At 39.2% G+C, this 17546-nt stretch overlaps 1 protein-coding gene across 2 annotated transcripts in view; it reads left to right on the top strand.

Annotated features, from left to right (window-relative positions):
* Positions 1-11178, top strand: part of LOC132420535 (complex I intermediate-associated protein 30, mitochondrial) — a 65366-nt gene extending 54188 nt beyond the window's left edge. The window contains exons 3-5 of one of the 2 annotated variants that reach the window (XM_060005033.1): positions 1446-1568; positions 5025-5106; positions 9439-11178. In XM_060005033.1, the coding sequence (XP_059861016.1) occupies positions 1446-1568; positions 5025-5106; positions 9439-9534 (301 nt within the window). In that variant the 3' untranslated portion in view covers positions 9535-11178. Of the gene's footprint in view, positions 1-1445; positions 1569-5024; positions 5107-9438 lie in introns of those variants that run through there. The other variant, XM_060005030.1, reaches the window with a different exon arrangement.
* The last annotated feature ends 6368 nt before the right edge of the window (positions 11179-17546 follow it).

Below are 17546 nucleotides of genomic sequence, written 5' to 3'. Positions count from 1 at the left end.
ATTTCATGGCTTGCTTTTTGGTAATGTAGTCACAAAAATACAGTACTGCATGTGTGGTGTGGGACTTCATTTACCAGTAAATTTATATTTTGTTGCTTGGTCTTTAGTGTCCATTGACATGAATCTATTTTTAGCCATGCAATTATTATACTTTATTAGTACTCATTTACTGCATATAGTATGTTTATACAGATAATTTTTTCCCCTTACTAAACCACTCTAAATTGCTTTCAGTACATGAATGATGAAACAGTTAATTTTTTCTTAAATATTTTTTGTAATATTTGGATTTGTCTTATATACCAGAAAATAAGGTAAGTGACTTACCTACATGGTGTAACTAGAACTAAAATCCATGTTTCCTGATTCCTCATCCAGTAATCTTTCAAAGGATAAAGGAAAATAAAATAGCTTGCTAGGACAATATGATTTATTTTCTTTCTTTTGCATTTTATCTGGGTAATTTTTTAATTTTTTGTTATATCTGCAAAAACAAAACAAAACCTGATTTGAGTTCTATTAATAAATTGCTTAATAAGCCCTAATCGATTTGTTTTACTTTAACTGGAAATTGGCTTAATGGTAGCTAATTTATATGGTCATGTGTAGTTTTATATGTTTAAATGTTTTTTTGTTTAAATAAATTTATTTATTTATGGCTGCATTGGGTCTTCATTGCTGTCCGCGGGCTTTCTCTAGTTGTGGCGAGTGGGGGCTACCCTTCATTGCTAGGCACAGGCTTCTCAGTGAGGTGGCTTCTCTTTGTTGCAGAGCACAGGCTCTAGGTGCGTGGGCTTCAGTAGCTGCAGCACACAGGCTCAGTAGTTGTGGCTTACGGGCTTAGTTGCTCCGCGGCATGTGGGATCTTCCCGGACCAGGGTTCGAACCTGTGTCCCCTGCATTGGCAGGTGGATTCTTAACCACTGCGCCACCAGGGAGGTCCCTGTTTAAATGTTAATCTGATTTGTTAGCTCTTTTTCTGCTTTCAGATATAAATTACTTCAGTGAAATGACAGTTACATATCACATGATTGCTTTTGTGGCCAGAATCCACAAGGGTATCTATAATCTGAGTTAACCTTTCTTTTTTTTTTTTTTTTTTTTTTTTGTGGTACGCGGGCCTCTTACTGTTGTGGCCTCTCCTGTTGTGGAGCACAGGCTCTGGACACGCAGGCTCAGCGGCCATGGCTCACGGGCCCAGCCGCTCCGTGGCATGTGGGATCCTCCCGGACAGGGGCATGAACCCGTGTCCCCTGCATCGGCAGGCGGACTCTCAACCACTGCGCCACCAGGGAAGCCCTTGAGTTAACCTTTCTTGAATGTGACATTTCCTCAGTCTCATTCCTATCATAGCCTATTTTTTAGGAATGAGTCCATAACATGAGTTATTTTGTATTTGTTCTTTGATTTTCTTTCTTAACCCAAATCCTGTTTTTTCCTCCCAGCACGTACAACCTTTTATTCTGTAGTTCCTGTGAGATTCCCATTGGTTTCCATCTGTATTCTACTCATGCTGCCCTTGCTGCCTTGAGAGGTCACTTCTGCCTTTCCACTGACAAAATGGTGTGGTAAGTAGACTTAGATATTCTTTATCAAATAAATTTTAAAACATCTTCCAGAAAAGGCAGAATGTTTGTACCAGAGAAGATGCTAAAGCCAGGTACTGTTTCTTACAAAAAAGATGGCAATGGGACCAAAACATAGTCTTATAACATTATGATCATTTTGGATGTCTCATAATCATACCATGTGTTAATAATTATACCATGGAATAACTGAGAGGATATTCTTTCATTCCAAGAACTTTTGGAAGGTAAGTTTTTGCAAAATAATCCTGTAGTAGACACTTTTGGGGTTTGTGCCTAGCCCCTGTCTCCCTCCCATAGTATGGGACTTTGTGGCCATATTTGTTATCCTGTGTGATACCACTCCCAGGTGATGGGATCAGGAATAGACCTGACCTAAGCTAAGCCAATCAGGCTTTTTACCCTAAGAATTTGAAATAAAGACCCAGAGACATTGGTCATCTGTAGATGGAACTGGTGCTGAAGTTGGGAAGTGAAAGCTGTAGGTTTAGGGTAGATATTTTCTATGTCGTGCATGTAAATGCGGAGAAATTTTGTCTACAGAAAAAGAAGAATGAAGCAGATACACAAAGAAAAGTAAAAAATAATGACCATGTGGCCTCATAAAGTCAGAAAAAGTTCCCTATTGTTTGTTCCTTCTCATGAATTACTTTGGATATTTCTTGTCTTTCTAAATATAAATTCTACTTTTTACTTAAGCTTTTCTGTTATTGCAACAAACTGAAACATCCATCAAAGTCTCTTCTTGATTATTAGAAACAAAAACAGCCATTGATGGCCTAGTTTGTGTCAGGTATTGTACTATGCTTACCTCACTGAGTTTTTGTGTTTTGTTTTTTTTTTTCCCTTACTGAGTTCTTAATGTAAGAAAACTGGGGCTTGGAGATGTGGAGGAGCTGAGAATTGAGTCCATGTCTTAACTCCAAAGCTTAATTTCCATTCATAAAACAGAAAGTTTCCTTTTGCTCATTTAATGCGCTTAGATGGGTGTTTCTAGCTGAGCTATGGACAACAAGAGCAATAAAACTTATAAATAGGGGGGACTTCCCTGGTGGTCCAGTGGTTAAGAATCCACCTTCCAGTGCAGGGGACGCAGGTTCGATTCCTGGTCAGGGAACTAAGATCCCACATGCCACGGGGCAACTAAGCCTGCGTGCTGCAACTACTGAGACCATGCACTCTGGAGTCCAAGCGCCACAACTAGAGAGAAGCCTGCGTGCTGCAACGAAGAGCTCGCGTGTCGCAACTAAGACCCGACACAGCCACATAAATAAATAAATATTAAAAAAAAAAAAACTTATAAATAGGGGACTTCCCTGATGGTCCAGTGGTTAAGACTCCGTAAAAACAAACAACCTTAAAAATAAAGCCCATCCTTTGCCATGAGGTTGTTCAGTGCGCATTAGGTACACTATTTGTTCTTCGATGCCAATTTTCTTTTTTTTAAACATTTATTTATTTATTTATTTGGCTAAACTTGGTCTTAGTTGCGGCACACGTGTGGATGGTTGTGGCGTGCAGGATCTTTAGTTGCGGTGTGCGGGATTTAGTTCCCTGACCAGGGATTGAACCACGGGCCCCCTGCATTGGGAGTGTGGAGTCTTAACCGGGGACCACCAGGGAAGTCCCTCAATGCTGATTTTCAACAGGATATGTGTACTTGAGATGGATTGATATTTTACTTTCAATTTCTAGTTCATTCTTAAATAATTTCTATTTAGAATTAAGTTTAAAGACACAGGGAAAAGTATCTCTAAGTGTGTGCTATTCGTAACCTCGAATCTTTTTTAGAAACAGTTTTAAGTAATTATTCCAGCCAACCTGTAATTGAGTTTTTGCTTAGGGAAATAAGCTTTTAGTAACAAAAATTTTTAATATAAATTTGAAAAGCATTATGAGATTTTTAAGTAATTTCTTAATCAAAATGAGGAATTGGACTCAAAGGTCAGTATATTCTTTCTGATTAAGTAGAAATTAGGGAACTTCCCTGGTGGCGCAGTGGTTAAGAATCCACCTGCCAATGTGGGCGATATAGGTTTGAGCCCTGGTCTGAGAAGATCCCACATGCCACAGAGCAACTAAGCCCACACACCTAGAGCCTGTGCTCCGCAACAAGAGAAACTACTCTAATGAGAAGCCCGTGCACCACAATGAAGAGTAGTCCCCACTCGCCACAACTAGAGAAAGCCCCACACGCAGCAACGAAGACCCAACTCAGTCAATAAATAAAATTAAATTTAAAAAAAAAAAAGGGAAAGTATAGGTAGCACGAGTCTGGGAATATGATAAATCTATGTCTGTGTGTATCAGAATGAATTTGGTTGCTAGTTACAGAAAACCAAAGAGTGGCTTTAACAAGTACAGGGTGGGGCAGTTGGCCACTCCAGGATTGTTCTAGTCGCTCAGCCATGACAGGGCTCTGGGTCAGCATCTCTGGTCCTCTTGGCCTTTTCCTCTTGGATGCTGCAAGTATAAGCATCCAAAACTGGAAGAAAAAGGATATGGTAAGTGTGGGAACACAGGGAATGGTCTCTTTATCAGCAAAAATTTCCTTATCATTGGCAGAACTATGTCACATGGTTGCCTTAAGCTGGGAAAGCAAATATGTGACAGTAGGGAATAAGATAGCCACAGTTGGCCCAGAACAGTTATGATTCATCTTTTAGGACTGGACACACTGCTGCCCTAAACAAATTCTGGGTTCTGTTAGCAACAAAAACTTGAGGAATGGCTCTGGGGTAGGCAACCAACAGTATTTGTCACAACTGTGGTTACTTTTCTTCTGTGCTACACCATCTACTGGTAGAGTTATGAGGCTTATACTTATCACAGTTATTCATATGACCCTGGTTTTTTGTCTTTAGTTTGTCCTAGGATAATTTTAAATCATGTATTCTGGGCTGGCAAGGGGTGAGATGAGGCACAGGGTCTCTCTGATGACTTATATTTTTAATATGTAAAAAATTACATATTTTTTTGCGTTATTTTTGGCTGCGTCGGGTCTTCATTGCTGCGCGCGGGCTTTCTCTAGTTGCGGCCAGCGGGGGCTTCTCATTGCAATGGCTTCTCTTTGTTGTGGAGCATGGGCTCCAGTAGTTGTGGCACGTGGGCTCAGTAGTTGTGGCTTGCAGGCTCTAGAGTGCAGGCTCAGTAGTTGTGGTGCACGGGCTTAGTTGCTCTGAGGCATGTGGGATCTTCTCAGACCAGGGATCGAACCCATGTCCCTTGCATTGGCAGGCGGATTCTTAACCACTGTACCACCAGGGAAGTCCCTCTGATGACTTATTGAGAATACTTTTCCTACAAAATACATTATGAATCTTGAAATGGAAATAAGCAATAAAGCAATCTTTGCTTGACAGATATTGCAAGTTTGGTTCCTTGATAATTATAACTGTGGTATAGTACTAATATTTTCTCTCTATATTTTCTATTTAGCTACCTCTTAAAAACAAAAGCCATAGTAAACGCATCTGAGATGGATATTCACAACGTATCTCTACCAGAAAAAGTTGCAGAGGTAAAATTTCATGATGGTTGTGTGTTTCCTTTAATATAGGCAATTCCTAATTATCTGTACCCGTGAATTTAGGGGCAGTGAAATGGTGAATACGCCAGTAATTCTTTATACCTGGTTTGGCATTCCTTATTGAATTTGTGACACAAAGCAAAATAGTAAAGCCATATTGTCAAGTCTGGTTCAGGAGGAGGTGGAGAGCTGCTGAGCTCCACATTCCTATTCCTCCTCTCTACTGGGTATGGACACCATCATCCTTCATAGGTCTTTCCTCTTTGCAAGCACCTCATGCTTAGACAGCCTGGAGGAGAAAGAGTGCTGAAACCATCATTAAGAATTCTTACTTAAATGGGCTTTACTAGCGTTTCATGGTTTCCAGTTGAAGAAAGAAACTTTGTTTCAGTAGCTTGCTGGCTTATTCTTAGTGGAAATTTGGCTATAACTTTACTACCGTGGGAAGAACAACCTTAGAATTTACTGTTGGTTTTGTTTTTAGCACTGTTAATAGTTTATTCCTCGGTAATTACACATTTAGTAACCAGGGCATTTACTTTTCAAAGTTTAAGTAACTTTTAGGACAGGGGAACAGTGACTTTTTTTTTCTTTTTTTGCATAATTAACTAAGCTCATGAAACCATGTTCTAAGCCAGGAATTCGCAAACTTTTTCTGTAAAGGACCAGACGACAAATGTCTTAAGCTAGACCATTCAGTCTCTACTATTCATCTCTGCTATGGTAGTGCAAAAGCAGCCATAGATGGTATATAAACACATGGATATAGCTTTGTAGCAATAAAACATTATTAAAACAAATGGGCAGCAGGCTATCCTGCAGTCCATAGTTCGCCTACCCTTGCTCTGAGCAACTAAGTTGATGAGCAGGGTCAATAAATACTGTGGTTAGAAATAATTTGTATGGGAGATAACTTCTAGAATGGTGGCCTGAGGAGCTGCATGGACCCCTCCCCAACAAAACAGCCATAACCAAAGAAAATTATAAAGAAAACAGCCATCTTAAGTCTGTGGAAATTTTCCTCAAGGCTTAAAGCAAATGAAGAGATATTTATTGAAGAAAATCTACTAAACCTTGGTAAGAGCAGTGAAAACCTGTGGCATTTGAGCCACAACCTACTCCCTCCCTCGCCCCTCCAGCTCAGAGGGAGGGAGGCTCCATCTGGGCGAACGCAGCCAAGAGCACAGAGATCCTTTTCCCCTAGCTCTCAGTTTAGGGCTGTGGTATCTTCCCAGGAGGGGCAGGCTACCAGCATTTCTCATCAGAAGCTCTGTTCTAGGCAAGAACAGCCATTTGTAGTGTGCAAGTTCTACCACTGGCACAACAGGCTAAGAGTACTAGGAACCCAGTCACTTTTGTCCCAGATTGCTTGTAGGGCAGAAGCTTCATGCTGACAGATGCAAGCAGAGAAGACCAGAAGCTACTGCCTCTGCCCAGCACCCTGCTGGTAAAGCAGGGGTGTTACTCTGAGAGACACTACCCCACCCCAGCTTGGGAGCCCATATTAAGAGGTAGATTGTAAAAAAAGAGCTCTGAAGCTTTCCTAAGGGAACTAACTTTATTTGGAACAGGGTGTGGGGATATTCAAGTCTAAGGATTCTACCCAATACAATGGAGATTTTGGTGGTGAGCAATTAAGAGGAAGCTAATAGTCCATATGAACAATAAGCTAAACCATGGACAAGTTAGAAATTTATGAGAAAATCAGGGAAACAGACAGCTAAAATAAGAGCCCTCCTGGGTTTGGAACAAAAGAAGACTGGCCTTAAAGACTACCCCCCCCCATAAATGGGTCTGATTTTAATTGGATTAGACTGTGGAGCAATTTATGTCCCAGGGCACTGTCAAAATAGAGCAGTCAGCCAGAAATTAGTGAAGGCTAATAGCTGGGTGTGATATCAACAAAGGCATCCAGTTTACACAGAGCTCAGGGAAAAAGAGTCAAAGAAGGCCCTGCTAAATCCACTGTCATCCCAGGGTGACTGCACATTTCCAAGGCTGTGTCCTCCGAGGAGTGACATCAGAAGCTGCACACTGTGAGGGAAATAGACATCACTGAAATAGTCAAGCCAACTACTAAACAGATAAGCAAAAAATAACCACTACAAGCCAGGACATGGGGTGGAGGTAGGGGGATGTTTAATATCCCAAGTTGCTTTAATATGTTATCTAAAATGTCTGGTTTTCAATAAAAATTAGGAGACATGCAAAGAAAAGTATGACCCATACACAGGATAAAATACAGGCATCAGAAACTGTTTGAAAAGGCCCAGATGTTGGGACTTAGCAGACACAGCCTTCAAAGCAGCAATTAAAAGTATTTGCAAAAGGGGCTTCCCTATTGGTGCAGTGGTTAAGAATCTGCCTGCCAATGCAGGGGACGCGAGTTTGAACCCTGGTCCAGGAAGATCCCACATGCTGCGAAGCAACTAAGCCCGTGTGCCACAACTATTGAGCCTGTGCTCTAGAGGCCGTGAGCCACAACTACTGAAGCCCATGTGCCTAGAGCCCATGCTCTGCAACGAGAAGCCACCGCAGTAAGAAGCCTGCGCACTGCAACAAAGAGTAGCCCCCGCTCACTGCAACTAGTGAAAGCCCGCGTGCACAGCAACGAAGACCCAACGCAGCCAAAGATTAAAAAATAATAATAAATTTTTTAAAAAGGGCTTAAAAAACAAACAACATCTAAATGGAAATCCTGGAGTTGAAATACAATCAACAAGAGAACAAACGTATGGACAGCAAGGGGGGAAAGTGGCGGTGGCAGGTGATGATGGTGGTGTGATGAATTGGGAGATTGGGATTGAAGTGTATACACTGATATGTATAAAATTGATGACTAAAAAAAAAAAAAATTGATGACTAATAAGACCTGCTGTATAAAAAAATAAGTAAAATTAAAAAAAACACAAAAGTACAATCAACAACTGAAATGAAAAATTCACCAGAGAGGCTGAACAGATCTGAATTGGGCAAAGAATCAGCGAACTTGGAGATAGACTGATGAGATTTGCAATCTGAAGAAGAAAGAAAAAAAAAAGAATGAAGAAAAATTAACTGAGTCTAAGAGACCTGTTGGACACCATCAAGCACACCTAAATATGCTTTGGTAATGCGAGTACAAAAGGGAAAGATAAAGTAGAAAAAATGTTCAAGGAAATAATGGTTGAAAACTTCCCAAATCTGATAAAAGACAATCTACATGTCTATAAGCTCAACAAGCACAGGTAGGATAAATGCAGAGAGAACTGTACCCCAACACACAGTAAAAATGTTGAATGCTAAAGACTGAAGAAAAATCTTTAAAGTAAGAAAAATGATTGTGTCCAAGAGCACCCAAATAAGATTAATGGGCTCTAGAGTGACCTGTTCAAGCAAAATTTCCTGATGAATTTTGTGTGTTCTTGTATCTTGGATCATAAAAAGTAGATTTCGTGCTATGCAAATTATGGCAGAAATTTTTTTTTTTTTTTTTTACTTCAACAGACGACTTATCCATGATAACTTTGTGAGTCTGAGTACAGGTTGTATTTTGAGTAACACTAAGTTTGGTTCTAGATATAGCTATTCTAAGCTGAAAAAACTATTGAAAATTAGCTACCACAAACATCTGTTCTAAATCTGACAACCAGAGCTACTCTTGAAGGTGATTAGCAGAATATTAAAGACAGACATTTGTTACTGTGAACAAAGAATTAGAAAAAAAAAATTCTTGCTACTGGAAAAAAAAGGGAAAGCCTGATTAATGCTTCTGTTTCAAGCTTTCTTATCCCCCTTTATTCTTGTCTTCCTCCCCAGGTTTTGGAGTTATCACCAAACTGGTGATAAGGGCTAGGAAGGATGGAGACTAGAAGCAGTGATGCTCAGCAGTGGCTGGTCTTTTTCCACATGAAACTTTTTTTTTTTTTCTTTTTTTTTTTTTTCTTTTTTTTTGCGGTACGCGGGCCTCTCACTGTTGTGGCCTCTCCCGTTGCGGAGCACAGGCTCCGGACACGCAGCCTCAGCGGCCATGGCTCACGGGCCCAGCCGCGGGGCATGTGGGATCTTCCCAGACCGGGGCACGAACCCATGTCTCCTGCATCGGCAGGCGGACTCTCAACTACTGCGCCACCAGGGAAGCCCCCACATGAAACTTTTTATCTGTCACCTTATTGTGCTCTAGGTTTGTTGTATAAAGTTCTTTCAGAAATAGAACAGATGTCCTTTTGAAATGTGTTGCAGTATTGCCAGCTCCCAATCACTAGCTTAAGTCTGAAGTGGCTTCTAGAACCAGCAGATTGAGACTTTAAGATTCCCTGATAATCTATGTATTTCTTTTCCCAGCTGAAAGAGAAGATAATGTTAACGCATACTCGCTTAAATTCACTCATCAAGATTCTGAAGGAAGGGACTCCTGACCAGTCCAAGCCAACAAACTGATCCAGAATCAAAGCTTGAGTATCATGTTCAGGCCTTACTGCTGTCTTCAACAACAGGTGCTGTTTGATCACTTCTCAAGAAAGTTCAGTTTCAAGGATGAATGGGAAATGTGGTTTATTGTTTACCTCTAGACTGATTTTCCAAGTGATTTGTGAAGCTGTTTCTGGAAGATGAGAAGCTAAGGAGACTTCTGTTCAGATTTCATAGTTATCTGTCTTAAGAATTTATTTTAGCTTCTTATCAATTTCATAATATTTATTTCGGAAAACATTTTGACTGCAAATTTAGGGATTAAGAGGCAATGTCCCATGAGTGCTCTGATCTAAAGATGCATGTTTGGCCTGAAAATAGCGTTGTACTTATGTTGACTATTATTCCTACATGGAGCAACTGTCATGAATACTGAGAAATCATTTTTTTCTTATGTGAAATACGGGTACATACATTTTCTGTAGGTTATGTTCAGTAAGTTAACTGCATAATATATATTTATCGTTCCCTTTTCTGTTGTAAACTGAGCTTAACAGGATGATAATGAAAGGAATGATAAAAACATCAAACATTTACCAAAATGCTTTCTTTTATTTTGCTTTATGTAGCACTGTGGCTCAGTAGCTCATCATATTATTCATTTAATAAATATAAAGTATTATGCTAGCTGCTGGGGATGAAAGATAAGCAAAAACAGCTACTCTGTATCCTCAGTTTATAATCTAGTCAAGAGATGGGACACTCAAATAACCACATGAAGACATTTAAAATTACAACTGTAGTAAGGGTTCTGAAGAAAAGGGACATAGAAATATAAGCACATATAGCAAGTAACTGACCTGGTTTGGGGGTCAGGTAAGGCCTCTCTGTGGAAGTAATGTTTCAGCAGTGGTCTGAAAGATGAGTAGGCATTTAATAAGCTGACGAAGAGAACAGTCTATACAAAGGCCCTTAAAAAGACCTGTAGGAGTTACAACGGTGTCCAGAAACCTGCGGATGCAAGGTCTTATCGGCCTTCTGAAGGATGTTTGTTTTTATCCCAACAACCTTGAAGAATTTTAAAGGAGGCCTATGACAGGATCAAATTTTCGTTTTCAGAACCTCATTAGGGTTGTCTTATGGAGAATGGGTGGGAGGGCGGCAAGCAGACCACTAAGGAGGGGCTGGCACTAGAACAATCAAGAGACGATAGCCTAGTGGTGGTGCACAGAGAAGTTAATGTGGTTCCGATGTGGCTAGCAGATTTTTTTTTTTTTTTTGCTGCGCTGCGCAGCATGTGGGATCTTAGTTCCCTGACCGGGGATCGAACCCACACCCCCTGTATTGGAAGCGCAGTCTTAACCACTGGACCACCAGGGGAGTCCCCAGTGGCTAGCAGATTTAATAGCAGATTCTTTCCATTTTAGACTGCATATAGGATATTTTCCTTTAAAACTATTTTAGAGGGGCTTCCCTGGTGGCGCAGTGGTTGAGAGTCCGCCTGCCAATGCAGGGGACAGGGGTTCGTGCCCCGGTCCGGGAAGATCCCACATGCCGTGGAGCGGCTGGGCCTGTGAGCCATGGCCGCTGAGCCTGCGCGTCCCGAGCCTGTGCTCTGCAACGGGAGAGGCCACAACAGTGAGAGGCCCGCGTATGGCAAAAAAAAAAAAAAAAAAAAAACTATTTTAGAGAGAAAATTCTGGCTCGCTTTATGCTTTTGAGTTGCAAAATTTGGTTAAGTAAGGGCGAAGCCTCTGGCAACAACCAGTACCAGAAAAGCTCTTTCTACTCCTAAAGAATGAGACCTAATACTAATACTACATTGAATCATCCTGGGATTCTTACTGTGTATGGGTATGTCTGCCTCAACGTATTTCCTTTCTTTAAAAAGCTGTTCTTACGTAGCTATTTTCCTTAACCTCTGGATTTGCTGTTTTGGTAGACTTTCAATAGAAAATTAAATGCTTGAACTTGACATCAAATTAAGCTGGCTAGTTTTACATATTTTTTTTCTCTCAAATACAAATTACATGTTTACTCTAGAAAAAAATTCAGATATAGATGTGTGACAAAGGAAAGGGTAAAAGTATACTTCCCCTTACATTTCTGAGAGGCACAATGTAGCATGCTGGGAGCCAAATGATTTAGATTCAGATTGTGGCTTGGTTACTTATTAGCCATGAACTTGAAGAATTAAACTCTTCTTGTAAGATAGGGATTAAAAACTAACTAGGGCTCTAGTGAGGATTAAATGAGTTAATGAATACATCTAATGTAATTAAGAGTAATGCTTAATATTAAGTGCTTAATAAATGCTACGCTATTATAACCTTCATGCGTGTGGACAGACACATAGACATAAAAGGCAATTATATTTTTCACATTATTCTGCAACCTGCTTCTCAAATAATACATGTCACAAACAGCTTTCTATACCAGGCCTCACAAATTACTTAACACCTGCATATGATTCAATAATCAATACATCAGAATTTAACCATTTTTTTATTGGATCCTTGTCATGTCTTTGCGTATCTGTTCTGGTATTTCTGTAGGAGTGATTCCTAACGTGGAACAGAGTCAAAGGGCATGTGCATTTACAATTTTGATATTATGCCTTCCATAAATGTTGTACCAATTGTACTAATACTCTCACTAATGGCTGACTTTTTTAAACAAGGCCTTAGTGGTATAAAAGCTCCTCTGGAAGTCTATAACATCAATAATGACTGGCTGATATTAACAGATTCTAAGGCTAGTTATCATTTACCACTGTATGTATGCTGAATAAAAGTGTTTTCAAAATTCCATGTATTTATGAGAACAAAAAAATTGCATATATATATAAAGTCCCCAAGTTGTACACTTTTGAGCTCCTTAATTAATGGCAGAAACCATCTCAATTTTTATAACTCCAGCATCTAGCACAGTACCTGGAAGTGGAGTATATCAGTGTGTGTTAAATGAATAGTCTCATAAATCAAAGGAAGGAACTATTACATTAGTTGTCACATCACAAAAACCACATAGCTTTTGTTCATTTGACAATAGCCAATCCCAAGGAAGTTTGTAACAGCTTTCTTAAAACTGAACTCCTTTCCTTTCCCCTGAATCTAGGAGGATCTCTTCTTAAGTAGCGTTGAAACGTCTTAACTTTTTAAAATTAAATATAAAAGCTTCTTAATTATTGGCAGTAATTGTATCATTATTTCCTTACCAGAAACTAAACATTTGCTCCTAGACCTAGCATAAGGTTGGCCCTAAAGGTAAAACAGGGGATGGCATAAGGGCATAGTTTAAATAAGGTGCCTCTTTATTCATATGGTTGCCTGTTTTTCCCTTGAACTACAACAGAAACTGCCACAACTTGGCATCAAGAAACCCAGGTCCTTTGTCTTCTTTATTTGACATCTGGCGCCTACCTAAGCACAGGTCTGTGGATAGGCTCCTTTTTCCATCTCCATAATTTACTGCATTATTAGAATTACCCATTCCAAATAACAACACAGTGAAATTTCAGTGCATTCTCAGCCGATGCTGCTTTATTGCCAAAATATATATGTACACAGGCGCAGAGTTTCCAACTTTTACAGCAGTTCCTTTTTACAGCAAAGAATATTTCTTCTAATATCCCAAAGATGCATAGATTAGAAAGCAAGCTGCCTTTTGTAAAACTTCAAACATTCAATTAATTCTTTTAACATTATCTTATATACCAATGAGGCAATGAAGAAGATCTGAACAAGTAAAAACAAAAGCTACTGAAGTAAAACTCTATGCAAAGGTTATTCTGACATGAATCTTTTAAATTACCAGCGATAGGTGGTTTTAAGGTAAGCGCCAAGACTATTACTGTTGTTTACGGACTGATGATAATGTATTGCCAGAATATTTATCCCTGGGAGAAAATTATACTTTAATCTATGGCATGGCATACCATCACCAGGGGAGACAAAATCTTTTGAAAATTCTAACCTTAAGATATCTACTCTTGACTTTAAAAGTTTACGGGTATGGGGCTTCCCTGGTGGCGCAGTGGTTGAGAGTCCGCCTGCCGATGCAGCGGACACAGGTTCGTGCCCCGGTCTGGGAAGATCCCACATGCCGCGGAGCAGCTGGGCCCGTGAGCCATGGCTGCTGAGCCTGCGCGTCCGGAGCCTGTGCTCCGCAGCAGGAGAGGCCACAACAGTGAGAGGTCCGTGTACCAGGAAAAAAAAAAAAAAGTTTCCGAGTATGGGTTCCTGGAGAAATCTGTGATGTCTGGGCTTCTAATATTAACATTTTAATATGGCCTAGTGGAAATAATAGGAACAGAGATTAGAGAAACTCTGTCCTTAAATCTTTACTGGTTTCATTGTTTGGTAGACATTTTATTGATAAGTACCAAACTGAAACTTTACATATGGGATATGACATTTCACTTCCTGAACTGGGTAAAAGGACTATAAGTTATTCATTAGGAACTACTGGAAAGTTACCATTCCACTTAAACACTCCTAAAGGTATTCAAAGTGAAATCCCACAGTGAAGATTAAAATGAGGTTGAAATAATTTTGGAAAAATTATTTTTCAATCATAGAACATGAAACCTGGAAGGGGCCTAGTGAAAATCATCCAGTCTAATCTTGAATTCTCTTCTACTTAGGTCTCTTTCAAATATAATGAATCACATTTGTACATTACTTGTCATGATCACATGTACTTACATGGGTTATTTCAAAGTCAGGAATCATCTCAAAAAATTTTAAGCTATTACAATGAACTGATCTATTTTCTTCATCAAGTAAGAAAATAAACAGCAAGGTTTTTCTTTTTTACAAAATGGGAAAACTTGCTCCTGTCTACCTGGCATCAAAAGCTTTAGGCAACAAATTATGAAGTCTAACCAAAACATCAAGGATAAAACTCTGGCTATAAAAAAATTTCTTTAAAAACTTAAATACAGTAACAACAGAAAAACCAAACCACAGATGTATCTATATTTTAAGGACTATTTCTATAAAATGGAATGGGCTCCTTTGCTGGAAGGATCTTTTATGGTTGGGTAAAGCAGTACCATCCAAAGAGTCACCTAGTTACCTGAAAATCCTGGAACATCTGAAATATGTCCATGTTGCCTCTATTCACTTCCAAGATTCTAGTCTTAAGAGATCCAAACTTAAGCCACATAAATTGTATCAGACAAACCCCATCCCTAGTTACTCTACATCTTCCACACTGGTATTCCATACTCTTTCTGAAACTCTGCACCTTTCTATTATAGCCATAGCAGCTTCTTTATTTATTTGAACATGCTTAGTTTGTGCCTTTTGTTTTAAACATGCTTGGGGACTAATGGAACCAGGCAAGAGGTTAGAGGGTGAGCACTGTTATGCTCTATTCCTGACAGTTTGAATGTCTTATGGTTGCCCCTGTTTATCTTCTAGCTTCCATTTTCAATGGAAGTAAGATAATCTTAGAAAATGAAAATAATCCAAACAATAAATTCAAGCTAGTGGTTTAAGTCTCTATTGCTTCATTATTAATAAATGCATATATCTAATTACTAGTAGCCACATAACACTGGACATTTTCAACCATGCATTAGAATATTATACTCTAAAATAAGAGTTATGGGCCTGCCACTATTGCTTGCACTTCCATCCAGACCCACTTTTAATAAACATGCAGAGTAAACCCCTTGACTCAGAGGAAGTAGAGGAAATTACATGCAAAGTTTCAACTGAAAATGTGGGTTAATAAAGTGATTGCTTAGAAATGTAGGCAGGTGCTCCACATCTATCACAATGCTGCTTCAGAACAGAGGTACAAAAGTCACACACAAAAAGGTTAAAATTAGGACCACTATTCAGTTATAAAAGGATTAATTGCAAATTCTGGTCCTTTTGGGTAGAGAATGATGTAAAAAATTTGGGAAAATAGAGTACTGAGAGATGTCCTCTGGAGCAGTGAGTTTTCTTGGCCATTTACTGACAGTGATGGCATACAAGAGCATAGGTGGTATAGAGATGATGAAGATGCTCTTAGGCAGAATAGTTTGATTCACATTAATAAGCATTACCTGCACAGCTCCCTGGGGAAAAGGAGTTCATGAACAGCAGAGCTAATACAATGTAAACTCAAAAATCAATGCCCTGAAGTTTAGCATAGCCCTCTGCTTTTGAAAACTATTGGCCAAGGAATCCTTCCAAACATGGTATAATTAACAGCCAAGCAATGTTCTGAATAAACTAGAAGCAATTTGCTTGCACCAGCAGCACCATGAGAATGTAAACTCCTGGAGGCCAAGGGTCTCTTCATATTTTGCATATCACAGGTACACAAAGAGTAAACATGAGACCAAAACAACATTGAAAAGTATCAACCATACTTTGAGACTACAAAAACTTGTAGCACATTTGAGCATTTAAAACTATGAATGTTGCTATTAAGGGTAATCTTTAATTGTTCTAAGTAACTAAACTGTTACTGACATCACTGTAATATGCAGTGGTGTCCTCATGATCGTGCAGATGTTTGAATATTGCTTGGTTATTCCAATGTCTCTAACACAAAACTGAAGACATAGGACATTTAAAGAGGAGCTATAATCAATTTAATATAGCCTTCTCTCTATCCTTTGGAGTTGCCATTTAAGAATTTAATATTCAAGAGGCACTATTTTCTTAGATCCACTCATCTTTCAGTTTCTTCCCCTGGGAAAACAAGGGAACACAGTCACAATCCTTTCAGGGATCTTCAAGGTGCTAAATGGCCAAGATGAACATGAGGTAAAAGGGAGTAAGAAGTCACCCTCATTCTGTTATTACATCCTGATGTGAGAGCTGTATGATTCAGATCAAGAAACTAGTTTGCTGGGTTCTTGTTAAAATAAGCAGTCACAGGCCACAGGCCTTGGCACATCTACATTAGACAGTGTACTGTCTCTGGCCATTCCCTTCAGTCCTTTTGCTTTATACCTTTAAATCCTAACGCCCCTACACTAACAGGCATGAGGAAAAGCCAGCTATAGTCTGTCTTTTTAAACTCTAAATATATACACACAGCAAACTTTTCTCTAAAAAATGTACCCAGGAAACTAATGGAGAAAGATGAGGTGACAAAGCAAAAAGTATGCCATTTTATAAATGCCTGTTGTTAAAAGAAACATAAGCAAAATCCCCACACGATGACCTTCAGTGGGGTTACTCAGTAGGAGTACGTTTCCAGGTTAAGCATCAGAAAAGCTTAAATGGCTCTAACCCTCTGCTCTAGCAAACAAGTAGGGTCTTTAACCTTTAACTTGCACAAACGTTGCTATTTCTCACATAATGATATACTCATATACATTCATAGTTTTGTTTTTTTTTTTAAGTACCTTTTACATACTCTTTACCTACAACATCTTTTTCCTTTCATGGAATTCTGTTATCACAGAGCCTCAAACTCAAGTAGTAGTCTACTGTACAACCCTGCTAACGCAACTTAGTATACATGCAAAACTGTTATTGCTACTGAAATTCTACCTCTTGAAAATTGTTTGTTTTATGGCTTTTTTTTTTTTGCAATAGGAAATATTCTTTCCTATATACTGTGCTATTTTGCATTCATTACCTTTTCAGAGGTATTTTTTTAAATGTTTAAATGCTTTTCAGAAGTGGATTCTCCCAGGCACTAAACTAATTGAACCAGGAGTACAACTACTTTAAGTACACTATAAGAATCTAAACCTGGGTCCCTCGAGATTTGCTGCCCAAGAGTCAATTTCTTTAAGCCTGCTTCTGCACACAAGACACACCACATTAAAAAAGTTTTGCATTTCCTATCATACTAACTATAGAATCTGTGGCAATAAATCCTGGACTCTCCTAATACTGAGATTTAAAAATCACCCCAGAAAACTGCCATTTCCAAGTTCTCAAGAAAGCTTTTAGAGGTAGGAATTTCTTTTCTACAGAAAGCTATGCTTTCAGAACAAAACAACTTTTATTTCTACAAGGAAAAGAGAAAAGAGTGAAAGCTGTCTGAGGCAATTTACTATAACCAAGCAGGGAGTTAGTTAA

The sequence above is a fragment of the Delphinus delphis genome, chromosome 2 (genome assembly GCF_949987515.2).
Source record: "Delphinus delphis chromosome 2, mDelDel1.2, whole genome shotgun sequence".
Taxonomy (NCBI): Eukaryota; Metazoa; Chordata; class Mammalia; order Artiodactyla; family Delphinidae; genus Delphinus; species Delphinus delphis.
This window is presented reverse-complemented; position numbering and strand designations above follow the sequence as displayed.